At 44.3% G+C, this 17521-nt stretch overlaps 1 protein-coding gene across 4 annotated transcripts in view; it reads left to right on the top strand.

Annotated features, from left to right (window-relative positions):
• The window catches only part of phactr3a (phosphatase and actin regulator 3a), a 38636-nt gene that overhangs the window by 16294 nt on the left and 4821 nt on the right, over nucleotides 1–17521 (top strand). For 2 of the 4 annotated variants that reach the window (XM_030423416.1, XM_030423414.1), the window contains 6 exons: nucleotides 7186–7350; nucleotides 9644–9811; nucleotides 10397–10612; nucleotides 11343–11571; nucleotides 11810–12060; nucleotides 14143–14296. In XM_030423416.1, coding sequence (XP_030279276.1) covers nucleotides 7186–7350; nucleotides 9644–9811; nucleotides 10397–10612; nucleotides 11343–11571; nucleotides 11810–12060; nucleotides 14143–14296 — 1183 coding nt within the window. The remainder of the gene's footprint in view (nucleotides 1–7185; nucleotides 7351–9643; nucleotides 9812–10396; nucleotides 10613–11342; nucleotides 11572–11809; nucleotides 12061–14142; nucleotides 14297–17521) is intronic. The other 2 variants (XM_030423418.1, XM_030423417.1) reach the window with 2 other exon arrangements.

The raw sequence follows: 17521 nt of genomic DNA, 5'->3' as shown, positions 1-17521 counted from the left end.
ACTCACGTCGCCTTTCTTTCGCCGCGCATGCAGAAATTAGTTTTGTTCGCAAAAACAAGCCACAGCGCACAACACGCATGTGAGGATGAGTCATCGTCGCATGTGGACGGACAGTTATTTGCCTTTAATGTTGGTAATTTAGTTCCCATGAGAGTTGAGAGACGACCATTCTTCGCCTTCCTAATGAAGAACATTGTGTTATGAAAAATGGAAATGAACAAATAGAAAAACAAGGACATGACCTTGGTGTCCTCGCTGGCAGTTATGGCCCTACGCTTGATGAATTTACGGCTGCGGAATTGTTCAGAAAGCTTTTTATAATAAAGCTGTCCCGGGGAGAAGAAAGATCTTTCTCTCATTAGCGATTTTATTATTTATGCTTTGTTGAAACACAGTTCAACAGGATGAATATCGTGATTGGAAATGCAAATCTGTACTTAGGGTAATTTTCTCGGACAAGGTTGAGAAGAGCGACAAAAGTAAATCTCACGGAGGAAAAAGTCTTTATGATTCAAAGCTCGCAGGTAGTTTTGATGTGAGTGTTGGATGGACTTTTCCCTTTTTTGGCACCAGAATAGAGTCATTTTGCGAAGGTGTTCATTATTCTCTCTGCTGCTCCTCCAGAAATCACTCCATACTTGACCGCCACCATTCTTGATCCTCCTTTTGTCATTCATTCTCTTCTCATTTTTGCGTTATTTTTTTCTCTGGCTCCTTCTGCTCCTCACTCTCTCTTCCTGCGAGTCATTAGCCGTGTGCCCCGACTGTGGCCGGGCCCCCGAGGCTGCGGGGCTACAGACAGATGGCAGCACAGTTGTAAAGCCAGGGGGGTAAAGGGAGGAGGTTAGCTGGCGTGGCAGCGGGTAAGGAGGTGGTCCATTCAAGGGCACATTGTCAGTTGCCTTGGTGGAAGGAGAAGAGCGGCTGGCGCGAGGAGCCGAGGCCCTGCGAGGCCTGCAGAGACGATGGGGGGTCAAGGGTCAGTCTGGTGTAATTTGTTTTATTGTCGGAAAAGTTAGACAGTGATATATGAATATTTTTTGCTGTTAGCCACAGGTTTGTTTAGAGGCGCCAGCAGCAGATACAGTTTAGAAAGGAAGAGTCTAGCTGTGCTCACCAAATGCTAACACTAGCATGCTTACAACAGGGCCAAGTTTTGCGGCCATTTTGACCTAGAGGCCAAATGGCGTAATTATGACAACACATGACACATACAGGCTCCATTAGTGTACGCTGTGAATGAAGCGGCTCTCAAACTATGGATTTTAGAGCGTCACAACCCTCCTCAGAATGTCTCCTTTCACTGTCGGAATTTGAGCCGTTCTGTCCAATGACATTTGGAAAGTCTGCAAGAGTTAGCGATGTTAGACGCACATCTGGTGTCACCTTTTGTTCAGTTTGTTTGTTTTACGAATTTAAACCTCCATGGTTCAAATCTTCATCATAGAAAGACTTTATTTAATTGTTAGTTAATTGACTGTGTTGTAGTTTGAGGTGTCCAACAGTTTTATAGAAGTCTTTTACAAGCATTATGCATTTTGACTTGAAGGGGAATTTTTCTGCTGCAATACCGCAAGTGGCCACTGTGGGCTGCACAATTTGGAAGCTATGCTGAAGATCCAGGGAATTTTATACCCAGGAAGTTAAACTGTTTTGGCTAAAATTTTTTATTTAATTTGGAATAACATGGCCTCCTCGTCTGACGCTGTATCCAGATTTCCCTTATTGGATCCATGGCTCAAAATAACAATGCTAACATGCTAATGTGTAGCTAGTTCAAGATTTATCAGTTTGCTCATGTGGATTGTTACTAAGTACATTTGAGCAAGTACTGTTCAAATTTGAGGTACTTGTACTTTACTTTCCGTTTTCTGCAACTTTGTACTTTTCAATACATTAGGGAAATATTATAACCCCTAATCCTCACCTACATTTATTTAATAACTTAAGTTACTCGTTACTTTGCAGACTGTATGCTGGAACAGAGGTGAAGCAGCACATTTCTTAAATTCAATTAGCCGCAATCAGATTAAATAAAACTCTAAATTAGATAATCAAAACAAATGTTAAATAATCCTCCAATAATCAGCCAAGCAGGTAATTGGTCAACCGATAGTATACAGCATGTACATACATACACATAAATGTATTTAATGCAGGATTTCTCTACTTTTACTCAAGTAAGACTTTTTTGGTGCTTTTTTACAGCACTGAAAATCACCAGGATTCATCATCTGGGAACCATGAACGTCTGGTAATCCATCTGGTAGATGTTGAGATATTTCAGTCTGGACAAACCTGGTAGACCGGACATTCTTAGAGCCACTTGAATGGCTGCAAAATAAAACATTTAAAGGGGCTCTATTTAACAAGTTTAGCACTTTACATGCATTAATCACTTTTTTATTGGCCATATGTTAGCGGATTGTACTTTAAGTTGTTTAATGCTGCTGGACAGTGGATTTCTTTGTGAAGGGCTGGGGTTGGATTTTCAGCAACAGTCCAAAGGATTCGACTTTATGCAAGTTCTCGCGTCTCAGAGCTTCTCTCTGCTCGGCTTACAGTAAGCAACAGAAGTTAACGTTAGTTTAGAAAAGGAGTCCGCTAACATAAACAGTCCACCGCCTTCCAGCACAACACAGCAGCTCCACAGAGCCCCTTAAAGTGTCAGGCAAATTTCTTTAAATGGTCTGCCTCAGCTAACCAAATGAAAATAGAACTGTACTCGTTTTAAGTTATTAAATGTCGTACTGTAACTCAAAGGACAAATAGTATTTCCTGCCCCACTTGACAGCCCTCCAAAGCCTTTTCAGCATTGCTATTCCAGACATCTGAGGGCTGATTGTGTTTGCGCTCGTAAAAAGAGTCGCAGTTATTGACACATTTGTGTCCCACTAGATTAATCCTCAGTCGCCGTTTTGTTCTGTCTTTTAATGCTGAAGAACAAGAGACAGCTTTAAAAACACAAACCCACTCATTAGATCGGCATGTCAGGTGATTCAGCAAGGCAAGGCATTCCCCTCCTGCAGGCCCACTGCTGAAACTATGCCGCTGATATTACATTACATCCCACTGTGAATCCCTTTCATTGTAAAATCTGAAAAGGTCAGGAACAGATTCAGCTGTATTTGCTGCTCGCTCAGTCTTTGTCGGTGTCGCGACGGGGAGACTGGGTGTGTGGCGCTTTGTCATTGGTAAAGTTGCGCTTCAATGCTGGACTAGAGTACAACACATATCTGTTTGCTAGCTCACCTTAGGCACTTGGGAGGGGGGATGTGCTCAGTGTGTGTGCATGTGGGGGAGAGATCTTGTGCTCCTGAATGTGCTGACAAGCTGGTTAAGTGGGGTGTGGTCCCTGGTGGCACACTAACACTCTCGGTTGGAGCTTTCTTGCCAAGTCACATTATCATATTGCCCACTTTATTCCGCTCCTAAATCATCCCTGAGTTCGCGCCGCGCTAATTCAGCATTGGAAGTTTATGTTTGCCAGCATTCCCGAGCAAAAATTTTATGAATTATATGACGTTTTCTGTTTGGGGTTTAATCTTTTATCTCGCGTAAAGCCGTGACGCTGCCGCCCGATTGGGATGGCAGCGTGCAGACTTGTGTTGGAGAGGACTATGGGCGGATGGCAAACAGGCTATTGGTCCACCGCATCGGCATGACACATGGATTTAATAAATCCTATTTAGCACTGGCATATTAATTAGAACCGCACATCATCCCCACATGGTGCATGTAGTCCATTCATGCTTATCTGGCACACGCTTCCATACATCCTCATCCGGGCGAGGATAAAGGAAATCTCCATGTGCCTGCGTGTGTTTTTTCACCTAATTCCCGTGCTTTGCCCAGACTCCTGTCATTTTCCTCTCAACAACCACCCCTTCTATGAAAAATGAAGAGTTACTTGATATGCATTATAAATAGCCGCTCCGTGATTGGATGAGCCCACATTCTCCTGCAAGCTCTTCCGTATAGCAACAGCCCCCTCCCATCTCTCCTTCTCGCCTCCTCTCCCTGGAATCCCCCTTCTCTCCTCTTCCTCCTCCTCCTCCCCCCACCTTCTCCTTCCCTCTTTCAAAAAATGCAGACAGATCTCGTTCCTCCATGTGGCTTCACCCCCTTACCCACAATGCACCGGGCGCTGCCACTGGCTTTAGATGTGGCAGGCAGTGTCTGTGTATAGGGGGCTCCTCTGCTCTCCTCCTCTCCTCTGAGCTACAGACTGGCTCGCTCCTCCCGCTGGCTCCCTCTGCTGCGGCAGCATCTGGATGTGGTCGCCATGGCAACAGCAGCGGGCCTGACCCCACCTCCTCCTCCTCCTCCTCTCCCCCCTTCTCTCTCCACACACACAAACACAACGCCTCTACCCCTCCTACCCCCCCTTCCTCCTTCTCTTAAGCTTTTTTTTTTTCTCTCTCTCTCTGCGCGACTGGGTGCGCTTCCTTCGAGCTTGACCTGGATTCTGCGTGCGGCGCCACGTCTGCCACGCTGCATGTGTGACAGAAGTGATGATGACACGGTGAGACGGGTGTGCATGGTCAACTGACCTGTTTCCCCCGGAACTTTTACGGTCAAACGCTAAACTGGAAATTACCTCCTTTCATCTATCCTCCTTTACTTCTGCCTCTTTGTAGTAGTTTTGCTTTTCCACTTGTCTGCCTGATGTTCCCCTGCCCCTCACCACCACCATGCATGCTATTTTCTTTCCTCCTCTCCTCCTCTTTCTCCTTTTCTTTCTTGGCTCTCTTTTCTTTGTTTCTCACTCCCTCTTCCTTTTCCACCTCTGCTTTTTTTTCTTTCCTCTCCCTGTTCCTCCTGTTCTTTCCTTGTTTCCTCTTCTCTCCTCTCCTCCACCCGTCACTCCCATCACTACCTACTCCCTTTCCCATCATGTGAAGCAAGAAGCTGAAAGGAAGGAAAAAAAAAAGAGAAAATGAAAAGGAGTCAGCTGTATACTCCCTCCTCCATCACTGTACTCCATATCACACCCTGAGCCACTCTGCACCCCCCTCCTCCTCCTCTCCCCAACCTCCCCCATCACAAATCCTCGCCTCCTCCTCAGCTGAATATTTGAACAAAGATATCAGCCTCCCGAAGGCAGATATCGCTGCAATTTTTTTTTTGGTCACATTGACGTATGTAGCTGTTGAATACATGGCAAGCGCTGTACATTTCCTCTTTCTTTGCTCTCTTTGTGACCGCATGCGGGCAGCCCAGGCAGTGATGTGCGCACATGGATCTGCAGACCCACACTTTGGCTGCTATGAGTCACAGCCATCATTCATTGAAATGCAAGTTTACATTTGGAGGGAGAGGAAAAGGCTTCTCTGTGCAGGGAGAGCTGCACGGTGGATGGGAACAGCTCATTCATTAATACAGATGAAATGGTAACACTTCATTTCACGGGTTGGGATATTTCATGGCCAGTGGGTGGTAATTACCCAGCATTTGAAATCTCTTTGAAACTAGCCCCACATTACCACAATGATTATATTTATAATGTCATATTATTTATGAATAACATTCTTCTATTTTCTAACAAGCAATCAATGAATAGTTGTTAATGATACGTTTCCTGGAAACATCCAACCAGTTTCGGCTTCTCTTCTGCTACTTTCTGCCCAAGTTCTGTCTACTTCCTTGACTGTAGCTACTGTTAGTTTGTTAGCTCAGTTAGCAGTGCAGCTAGCTGGACGGTGTGTTTGGTGTTCACAGCACTTGCACAGGAGCTTTGGACTGCTGGGAGAAAGGGGTTTCGGGATCTGCTGCTAGCTGTTTAGCATTCTAGCATGTATCAGCTGGTGATTATAATAACATGATGCGAGAGAGAAGAAACAAATGAAACAAAATCTGTTGAATATTTTTGGAATTTTCTTTTGCAAATGGCTTTGAATAGAGAGCACACCTCCGCCAGACGCATCACTTACAGATACCAGCCACTAAAATAGGACTGATTTTTTTTTCCCATCAAGATTCATGGGTTACTCCCTGAGAAGTTAATGAAAATGTTGAAAAAAAAAAGCCCAATCTCGTGAAAGTGAGAAATGTTCCTTGATCTTGTTAAAACGGACCCGCACCAAAAGTTTAAAGGGGTCTATTCGTGGCTGGGGAAAGTAGTTGTTGTACAGTCCAGGTGAAAACATAACTTTGGCGCGCAGGTAGTCGAGTGGTTAGAGCGCATGACACAAACGCAATGGACCCCGGTTCGAATCTGGTCGGAGGACCTGTACTGCATCTCCCATCTCTCTAAATAAAGGTGTCTATGCCTCAAAAAAAATCTTTGGAAAAAAGAAAACACAACTTCCTCGGCAGACATAATCACCTCACTAACTCACTTTATGATGCTTACAGCATCGTGTGTGCCTTAAAGTTGATGTGTATTTTCATTAGCCTGTTTTATGTGAACCCAGGGAAGGTCAAGTGAGCGCTGTGTGGGGAGCTAAGTGGGAAACCAAAAAAATGCAGAACAATAGCATGAACTTAGGAAACATGGAAGACATGAACACGTAACACGTTTTTGGGATGCAATGAGAAAAACACACTTTGTGCTGTTCATGTTCAGTGCCTGTTCTCTGCCACTATGGAACACCTTGCAGAGACGTGTGCGCCTGTGTGAAAAACACTGATCACTTGGAGGACGAGGAAATTTTCCGGGCAGCCGAGTCTGATGCCGTTTCTGGGAAAAAGCGGCGAGGCTGGCACACCTGTTGGTCTCCGGGGGGAAATGCTTCTTTTGTAGTCTTGTGAGTCTCTCTGTGTCTGTGTGCTCTCGCATTCCCTCCAAATTTGGAAAGCGGGAGTTATTTATTTTGATGCGTGACGTGTACGTTGGTGGGAGGGGATTCGCGGGGAAATAACAGGCGTGAGGGAGTGTGCCTTCATCAGATTAGTCCTTCTAATTCAATCTGTTCACAGCACTTGGAGTCCATCATGGTTTATTCAGTAAGGTGGGCATACTAATTGTGCTCTGCTTTCTCCCCCCCCCCCCCTTGTCTCCTCTCACCTACTTCTCGGTGATCCTCCCTCCACCCTAAACCCTTCACACTCGTTGCCCTCGTTTTCCCTGCTTCACACCCTCGCCCACTCCTCCCTCGCCCAATTTCACCCCCCCTTGTAACAACTCCCAACCCTCCCCTGGGCTTCTTCACCCCCCCCCCCCATCTCCACTGTCCTCTGCAGTAGAGTTGGTGGACCAGCAGAGGGTGCTGCGAACCGGCTGCCTGGTGAGCGGGGTCCACACTCCACCCATCCGACGCAACAGCAAGCTGGCCACCTTGGGGCGCATCTTCAAGCCCTGGAAGTGGAGGAAAAAGAAAAACGAGAAGCTCAAGCAAAGTTCCACAGGTACGACGTACAAGCAGATTTCCAGGTTCACGTCCACAAACAGATGCTCGGAAACATTCGAGAGGCGAAATCTGCCATCGTCTCTTTGAGTGAATTAGAGGGTAACAGGAGTCTGGGTGAAGTCATCCTCCAACCACTGAGATGAGCAGCACAGTATTTGCCGTGAGGAGACGATCAAACAGTGCTCGCTGGTTTCACACTGACTCGTGTTTTTGATTCGGTGTTGTTTTTTGTTTTTTTTACACTTACTGCTGTCCTGAATGTATTTCCAGATTCCTCAAAGAATTGTCCAACTAGCTGAATGAAACAAAACAACAATTCTGCTCAGATACAAAATATTCTGCTCTATTTCCTACCCAGGGAACGAGAGATGGCACATGTCCTCTCGCTCAGTGAGAATACGAACATGTTACTCTGCTCGAAACGATACAAATCTAGAATGCAACATCAGCAGAGACGAATATAAGGGAGAAATGCTTTAGGTTTGATTCATGTTGCAGAAAACAAACAAACATATTTTAAAAACACATTTCATTGTGTTCTGGAAACCCCTTCAGAACAGCGGTACACTCTGTTAAAACGATCTGCTGGGAATTTTCAAACACTTCCTGGTGTTCAACCCTCAGAAAAATGTGGATTCGGCTCAGCTCTGCAGCTCAAATGTGACGGCAACACATGAGAGACAGATAGCAGCAACAATGCAACGCTTATTTATATAATTCAATGAGCTTTTGGTAAATAAAAACAAAAAAGGATTCAAAGAAAACATAGAATATTACTTCAAAAGAGGATTAAAAGATATATGTCTTATAAAAAAGCACAAAGCACGTACAGCAGAGTAAAACTAAAATATATGGAAGTAGCCAGGACCGTGTGTTCACCTCTTTAGAGCATCAGACAGAGAACCAGCCAGCGGAGCTTAGTCACAAACCTTAGATGTCACTTCCCTGTTGGAGTGACCAGAAGTCTACTTCCAGAATCTCAGATCTTCTGGCAGTTTTGTTTCAGTTGCAGCTAAATGCTTATTTACCAGGTCGGGTTTTGATTCTGGGTTGTAACCACCTGGCCCGAGTATGTTGGTCTAAAAGCCCTCAAGCATATCAGAGATGTATTTTTGGGCCTGAACCATTCAGGGACTTAAACTAGCAAGCAGCACTTTAAAATCTTTCCTGTAGGATGAGGAGCACAATCTGTAAAACAGAACTCAAGTGAATACTGTTTGCTCCCAATTATTAATTCGGACGTCTGAAATGCATAAAATGATGAAGCAAAATTAATCAATTCCACTGATACAGCACACAGCGACCTTGTGGGCCTGCTTTTGAAAAACAGGGATCTGCAGTATGTCAAGTGTTGTATTTGCTGAACACGAGGCTAATTGTGATGCTCTGGCTGTCATGGAGAGCGCTATTGAATCAAGGTGACACAAAGAGGGAATGACACTTAGGGAAATGTTGACAGACAGTCACATCAGAGGTCTGTTGACAGTGTTTCAGTGTGTCCCTCCACATGGTGCTATAACTCTGCTCCCAACAGAAACATTTACACTTTAACATCCCTGGAGATTTAGTTCCAGGAAATACCTTTTAACAATCTAAAAGGTTCTTTCAGGCTTTTTGTTGTCTGTGTTTCCTCCACAGTCGAAAGACTACGACTGCCCTGGAGTGCAAAGAAAAACGAGAAAAACACGGTTCAGTTTTGTTATTTTGTGTTTTCTGGTAGTGTTCTTCTATTTGCAGTTGTGATTTGCACTTTAAGGCCACTGTTTAAGAACTGCAAAAACAAATGTGCCGCTAACATATGAAAAATAGCTGTTTCAGACAAATCATTTTCACACATGACAACAACAGTGATACAAATAAAATGACAATATTATAATAACTATATGATAATTACCTGGTGTACGCTTTAGTCCGTAAGTCTATGTTGATGTGTCAGGGACAATGAACAAAAAACAAACTTTGCAAAGCTTGCGGAAGTAGAATTTTAAAAACGGTGGCTGTAACAAAATGCAGAGTACCCGACCAATCACAAATGTTCAGTGCTCCAATGTTCATGAACTTTTGGAAAGCCAGGGACTTTTTGGGGGGTGATATATGTCCGTTGAAGTAAATTTAGACCCTGGTCCCTGCAGTGGAAATGGACTGATTTCCTCCAAAAGTTCCAGCCTGCAGTGAATTTAGGCTGTACAGTATGTACCTGTAACATCAGAAATCCAGAAAGTAGAATGATCTTAAAGAACACAGGAATCCCCACAGCAGCATATCATTCTCCACCTCTGATCCTTCCCCAGATGTAGCATTATCCAGCAGTCTTCTATTCCACGACCCGCACTCCCCCACCCAGGGCTGCTGCTCAGACGGCGGGGTCCTGCTGGGAGGATTCGGGGGACCTTTGAACACACACCTCACAGTCAGCAGCGTGGAATACCTTGGTCCTGAGGAGGAGCATCCCCCTCCAGGTGGGTCAATCCTTTTCGCTGTACTCTCCCGTCAACGAATCAATGGTCACGATTGAGCCGCAGAGGCAACAGGCGAGGGAAAAATTGATTTGTAAAGAGTAAAGTGGGTGGGTGTCTTTTTTTCCGCAGCGTTATAGAAGATCAATATGAGAGTGTGAGATTGCTGTGATCAGTTTGACGAAATACTTGAAACAATCTGAATAAAGAGGGAGGGGCTATTTTTTATGTTGCTGTCTTTGACTCAGAAAACCTGCTGTTGAGTAATTATTTGAATTAATTGTGTTTTCATGATATTCACAAAGTTATGAAGCAGATGTAACTGACACATTTGTGTTTGAATCGAACCTCCACAAATGAACCACTGGAGGGCAGCAAAGACATTTCAATGACACTGTTTGCCGCCACTCTCTGTCTCTGTAAGAGGTCTACAAGCAGGTCATGTTTACACCAGTCGCGCCAGTTATAACCAGGCTGTGATGCACAGTAATTGCTGCATAACTGCCTGATTTGCCTCATAAGCTGTTTCCACCAGCTGCCTGCAAATGTGCCATTTTTCTTTAAACAAATTGAACTGTTTTTCTGCAGTAGCTGCCCCCCTCCAGGTCTGTGAACGGGTGGAGGAGAACCTACAACTACAGGATGAGGACAGTGGCGAGGAGCTGCACCCTTCCGGGGATCTACCTGAGGGGCTGCAGGACCTGGGCGAGCAGATGGAAGACAGATCAGAAGAGGAGATTCCTCCGGGAACTTCTCCACCACAAGTACCTCCGAAACTTTTGCCCCAGCTGAGCGGTGGAGATGGTGAGCGTCTCGTGTGTCACACACAGTGGAAATGCTTCACAGAGTGGTTGTATGAAGCCTGTTTCTGCTCAGTTTGATCTACAGATGAAGAAAAACTGAACAGTAAAAGATAACAAACGCAGATGTTTCCATACAGAGTAGAAGAGATTGTAGAAATGTATATTTGAGTAAAAGTAAAGATACTTCTAAAAAATGTTAAAAGTCACCAGTACAAACAGTACTCGTGAACTATATGTAGTAACATACTGTCTATTAAATGTACTAAAGTATCAAAAGTGCAAGTAAAAGTAAGTTATACATATTTTTACATGCATGTATATACTGTTCAGTGGGTCGACTGATTATGGGATCCAGTATACAGTATTACCCAATCTACCTCCTCCTACCTCCCTTTAGCACCTTAAAGGGCTACATATATAATTTATTTATATTTATATTATTATTTGTTCTATGTGTTGCTTTTTTTTATTTGTTGCTGCGGGAGCACCCTCAATTTCATTGTACTCTCCTGTACAATGACAATAAAGACTATTCTATTCTCTATTCTACACCTCATGTGCACTAAAGTTAAAATTCCAATAAGTACAAATGTAAATGTGTTTCCCAAACTTACGCTATCCCCAGATAAACCACAGCCCGCATGACACGATGAGGTTCAGAAAATGAAAAAAAGAGAGAGAGATTCTATTAATTCATCTCCATTTCTCACCTGTTCACCCCTCCCTTCCAGATTCAGGCCCTGTGTCGCTCCCCACTCACCTGCCCAACTCCTACCTCCCCAAGGAGCCTCCACCCAGGGCCACAGAAAGCCTGTCTTCAATGACCCTGCCGCTGCGAGGGCCCCTGGGCAACTCCTCAGGGTCCCCACATCTAGGCAATATGATGCACCCTCCCATGCCCCCTAGCTGCATCATGGAGGAACTGCAGAGAGCCTTCGCTTCCAAGAACAGACAGGAGAGGTGAGTCCTCAGGCTGACCTCGTACATCTGTTTGTGTAAGCATCCTGACTCAGACATACGGGGCCTGAGACAAACAAATATGTCGCTTTGTTTGCTGTCGTGCTGGTGTTAATGCTAATGCTGGCTTTAATGGAAGGATTAGCCCTTTCAATAGGGTATGTTGATGATAGATATGTTGAAAATCTTCTGTATTTAAACTTCAGATGTTACTGCTATCAATGTTAATTTGTCTTTTCAGTGTCCACGAAGGGTGTGAGCAGGGCTCACCCCCGAGGCTCTGGTGTTCGGACGGACGGCTCTCTCGCTCCTGCAGCTCCGAGAACCAACACACATCGTCGTTGGGTGGCGGCTGTGTGGGAGGTGGAGGCTCCGACTGGCCCAAGAAGGAGGCGGAGGAGAATAAGGAGAATGTGCGGCTGGACCAGTGCTTCTCCAACACCTCAGGCCTCCCCACTGACTTGGAAGGCTGGAACGACTCCGTCATCTCTGGTGGGTTGAAGTGTGGTTTACGGTACGGTCTTGTGAACATTCACACAACTTTTAGGTTTTTGTTTGGCGCTGTACATAACCTATTGGATTTAAAAACAATGACTACGAGGTTAAGGTGTTTAAATTAAATCGCTTTAATTTGCATGTGTTGCCATCTTCTTACTACACTATCTACAAACTGACTGTCACTGCCAAAGTCTCAGAGAACAACCTTTTGCTCCCAACCTGTATACTAGCAGGTCCTTAATTTGTCGTCATGTCATTTAACAAATAAATGTTTGGGATGAGCACAATTTAAAGCTGCAGTAATAAATGTTTTCATATCAACAATGGGTCTGATGAATGTGTAATGTAAAAGGAGTTGCTTAAAGTGACAAACCAACAGAGAATCAACACTCGTTTTCACAGTTCTCTCTAGCTTAAGTGGGCGTTTTAGTGTCTTTGAGCTCATTGTTTTGGCCTTCAGGTCCACAGCTTTGTTTTGGATCACTTTTACCGTTTCCATCAGTGTCTTTCCAACGACAGCAGGCAGCAGTTTCCCCCCCCCCAACAACTCAGATAAATCTGCTCTACAACGGACAGACAAAGATAGCAACTATTTGGTAAACACTGTGCAGCATTCAGCTGCTGAAGAGCTACGTAGGAGTTGGTAGAGACCAAAAGAGAGCCAAAATATACAATCCTGAACACAATTCCAGCTAAATGCTGATGTTGTTCTGTAGTTGCTGGTTGTTCAAATAGACAACTGAATCTAAAAAATTCACCATAACAACTTAAAGAAAGCAATATATATCACACTGTTGCTTCCAGACCATCAAGACACCTGAGCAATCATGTTATTACAGTGTCAAATACGAACACGGGAGAAGTTCTTTTCAAAAACGTGTTTGCATTGTGAAAGGGTGAATTTTACCCCAAACCATCCAGTATTTTTGTTGCCCAGACGTTTACACTAAACTCAAAAGAGACATAATACTACTAATAATAAAACGTTAAGCATAAAAAAACCACATGAACAGAAAATGTCCAGATGGGATTCAAAGGCCTGCCTGCTGAGTGAGAGTCCTATACTGAACCTTATCAGCCACAACAACTTGCTCCAGAGGTGGAACTTGTTGTTCTTACCTATCTTGAAATGATTAATAATGATGGTCTAGGAACAACACATACACGACAATGTCAGATACACCAAGTTGGCAATAGCGATCAATTAATGCAATTTAAACACGGTCATACTATCTGAATAAATAATACTTGCAAAAATCTTTTAAGACCCCTTTACATTGGGAGTCCAATGCCATATGTTGTTTAGAGGCCCAAAATATGTCTGTGCATGTGTTGTACTTAAATAGGTTGACATCTTGAATTGACCCCGGCAATTTGAACCTAGAGAAAATTATAATATTCGGGAAACCTTGTGGCCCCCCTTAGATCAAGAAACTCCTGAACACTTACAGGCTTTACAGAATCGGCATTATAACATCTGCCAAATGTGCATGAATGAAACGTTCCTTAAAAATGTTTATGTCTAATATTAGGAACATTTTTCAAGGAATAAAAAAACAAACAACTGACATGTAAATATCCCTCTACCCTCCAGAAATCCAGTAAATAAAATATATAAGTTCAGATCATCATTCCAGTGCGCTATTTGAGGGCCCTCTGGTGGCTTCAGGAGCCCGTTGCAACGGCACAGTCTGAATGTAGAAGGAGTCTGGCCTTTGCCTCAAGTTTTAAGTTAAATCAGTAAATATTGAGTGTGACACAGTTGACACGGTGAACCTGTGGCTCTGGGTTTTTTGGGGCAGTACACTCGTTTGCACAATTGTAGATAGTGGAGTGGAGAGAGCTGGCACTTTAACTTTATAATCATTGTTGAACTTCAGAGCAAAAGAACTACAGAATGACCATCCAAACTGCAGTGTGAGTAACAATGAGTTGGTGTGGATGTTTGCTGAGATCGAGTGGTCATTGGCATTTGGGGTGAGGGATAAGAGGGCTTAATTCATTTACGGTAGGGTTTCGCACGATAGCATGTTGAGAGTTCCCTTTGTGTTGATGTGTTTTAATGCGTGGTTGCAGGCACACTTCCTCGCAGGCTAAGGAAGGAGTTGCTGGCTGTCAAACTACGAAACAGGCCCAGCAAGCAGGAGCTGGAGGACAGGAATATCTTCCCAGCAAGGAGCGACCAGGAGCGCCAGGAAATCCGCCAGCAGATCGAGATGAAACTTGCCAAGTAAGAAATGAAATACTCTTTACATTTCCATCTTTGTGTTTGGAGTTTTGACAGACGAACACCGCCGAAGTACCTTTCTCGCTTTAATCCCTTAATATTATCGTGGTGCAACAATGCAAACCGCTGACAGGTCTGGGTGGGGTTTTGGTGCATAGTAAGCCTCTAGTATATGCTTATTGCCTCGGTTACATAACAGCCCACAGTAGGAGGTGAAAAAAATCAGATCATCTAATTGTTTTGCACAGACTTGATTTATGTTGTGTAACCTGCCACTGCTGGGAGGAGAGTGTTTGGGTGTAGTGCATTTTTTTTACTTGCGGCCAATCCTTGCGCTGGGAAGTCTCTCTATTATATTTCATCCGTGCCAAAAAAGTAAAACTGAGAAGAGGGGAAGTGGGGAGCTGGTATATCTATTCAAAACCAAATGGGATGAAGTCCCAGAAGTCCCTGGGCACAAGAATCACCCAGGTGTTAAGTAAATTCCTGGATGCTCACATAAAGAACAAAAACATTCTCACAGTCTCTGGAGGGCAGTGTGTTCAGACGGGCGCTGCCTCTCCTGCCAGGAACATTAATAGAACGCCTTGCTTTTCTAACACAGCCGAGAAAAAACGTAACGTCCGAAGACCCGGCAGCATCAGTCTCGTGTGTGAATGTGTCACAAGACTCCGGTTCTTTTTAACACCAGCGTATCAAACCAGGGGGCACGCCACGTAGTTACATAACCCCGCTGTGCAATAACACACGGCGGAGTGCAGAGAGCCGCCCACATCTTCTAGAGAACGAGATCTATCGTCTGCCTGCGAGACGGCTAAGAATACTGCCTCCCCGGTCTATTCCTGGTATTAACTGGAGGGACACATCTTATTGTTGTTCTAGAGGAAAGCAGTGTTCACAATGTTCAGCGGCTTATGTAAAGGTGAGGTGAGGCTGGAGCACGTCTGTTGGCTTGCATAATACGGAGCGAGCAGGGTGTGTGTCTTCAGAGACGGACAGGGTCCACCTGTAGCACAGCAGTGAGAGAAGCTGCTTGTTATGTAAAGACAAACTGAGAGGCTAAACAGATTCACCCTGTGATGTGTAGTGGTTTAAATGTCTCCATAAGGAAGGAATAAATTAATGGTTTCAGGAGGATCAACAAGGATTCTTAGGGCAGCTTTTTTGGGCCGTTTCGTGCTGGAAAAGAAACCTAAGACGATTCCTCTGTGCTGGGATTTTAGAGGCTTCGCACAAAGCCAGCGGCTCAAGTTTGTTGCTTGCATTAAAATAAGTTATTTAAATGTGATTCCTCCACCTACAGTGTCAAGCATATGTAAGAAAATGCATTTTCATCATAGGGTTCAGTACATGAATACATTGAAGGCATACTGCACCATTTTGGAAGGAAATCCTGGCTAAATATAGCTCGGTGGGTGAAGAAGAGGAGGAGAAAGAAAAAAGAAAAACGCTCATTTCCACCGGGAATTCATACTGAATGACAAAACAATCCATCACACACTCCTCCTCTGGATTTTCTCCGGGTGACTCCCACCAAAGATTCAATCAGCTCCTTTTTATTTTTTTTTTATTTCACCATCCCACCCGCAGCTCCCATGAAAACCTACTGCTGCATTTGCTGCCGATCAAGCAGAAAACAGCATCGAGGGCTTATGGTGGATAATGACACCTTGTCTGTCCGGTGTGTCAGTGACTGATGACCTTTCTATCTTTAGAGACTCCCCTCCTGGCACCGGTGCTGCAGCCGCACTCCGCTGTTTCTAATCTTAGCCACTGACACTGTTCAATAATGCATCTCCCCTCGCGCTCTCTCACCTCTCCACAAACGTGTTGTCGGGGAGTTATATCGGCAGAAATAATGGGGTGGGGGGAGGAGCAGGTGGGGGCTGCTACTGTACTTGAAAAAGGAAGAATGCTGGGAATGGCCATTTTTGTCTCCCCGCACAGTTGGCAGCTGATGTAAAGCCTGACTGAAAGCCTCTGCCACCCACTCGCAGTTGTTGTTTTTTTTCTACTCCTTTGTTTGGATTTTTCACTCCTCCCTTGGCTGGCAGAGTTAGGCTTTCTATTCTAACTCACTTTATTACGGAACATCCTGAGCGGCAAATGGAAAAGCCCATATGACAGCAGGCGTTTCTGCGTCACCGTGGTGTACCGGGGGAAACCTTTGAAAACTCTTACTTCAGCAATCAAAACACGGATGTAGTGAGCGGTGGTGAGAGGGAGGCACCGTGAGGCAATGCGTGTTGTGATATTCTCGGTAGTCCCAAATCAGCAGTGTGAAAGGCACTAATTTTAGTGCGGTTTGGTGCTTATACACCGCACTGTGAAATTAGTCCATCGAGTCAGAAACTGAAATTATTTAAAGCAACAATATGTAACTTTTTGCCGCCAGATAGTAGATTGTTGAGTCTCTTTCCATCCAATCCATCGTCTGTAACACTCACCCTTTGCAGGGTCGCGATGGGATGGAGTCCATCTAAGCTAACATTGGGGCAAGTGGTGGGGTACGCTCGTCAAATGCCAAGTTGGGTTTTCCATGTTGGACCTGAACGGTTGACCCAAAGCGTCGGCATTTGACGATGAGAATGCGACTCAACCATCGACCACCTTTCTCCAGAATGACTTTTAAAGTTACATAGTGTTGCTGTAACATAGCAGCGTTCACAAGCTAGGTCAAAAAGTGCTTAAAAAGTAAAAATAAATAACGACAGCAGACCATAAAAACTGAAAGAAGAAAAGGACGAAATAGAAGCAATAAAAACACACAATATCACAAACACTAGACAGCACTACGCAGTACAAAGGTGAGTTGGAAAAAATACAAGTATATTTAAAGATATAATATGTAACAATATCGATGTTGTTAACTACAACATAGATAATTATAATAGATATTTTGTTAATTACGTACTAACATTATCCCAAATGTTTCCAACAATGCTCAAACCCACAGAAATGGTAGTAATGGTGCGTTTCATTTGGTCACCTGTCGCTACAACTCCCAGGAGTGAGTCAGAGAGTAAGAAAGTCTGCGAACGTGATCAAAATTGTTAAGAAGTCACCTCATCTGTGAACAGTTCTGCCTGAGTCACGCAGATAGATTGTCGATCCGTTCAGTAGTTTTTGTCTAATCCAGCTGACAAACAACCCAACAAACGGCTGCTGGTGAAAACCCCACATTTGAACATATATAATTTTCACTGGATAGGAAGTGTATGAAAACCA

This window comes from Sparus aurata, chromosome 7, assembly GCF_900880675.1.
Source record: "Sparus aurata chromosome 7, fSpaAur1.1, whole genome shotgun sequence".
NCBI lineage: Eukaryota > Metazoa > Chordata > Actinopteri > Spariformes > Sparidae > Sparus > Sparus aurata.
Note: the sequence above shows the minus strand (reverse complement) of the source record. Positions and strands in the feature narration are given on the sequence as shown.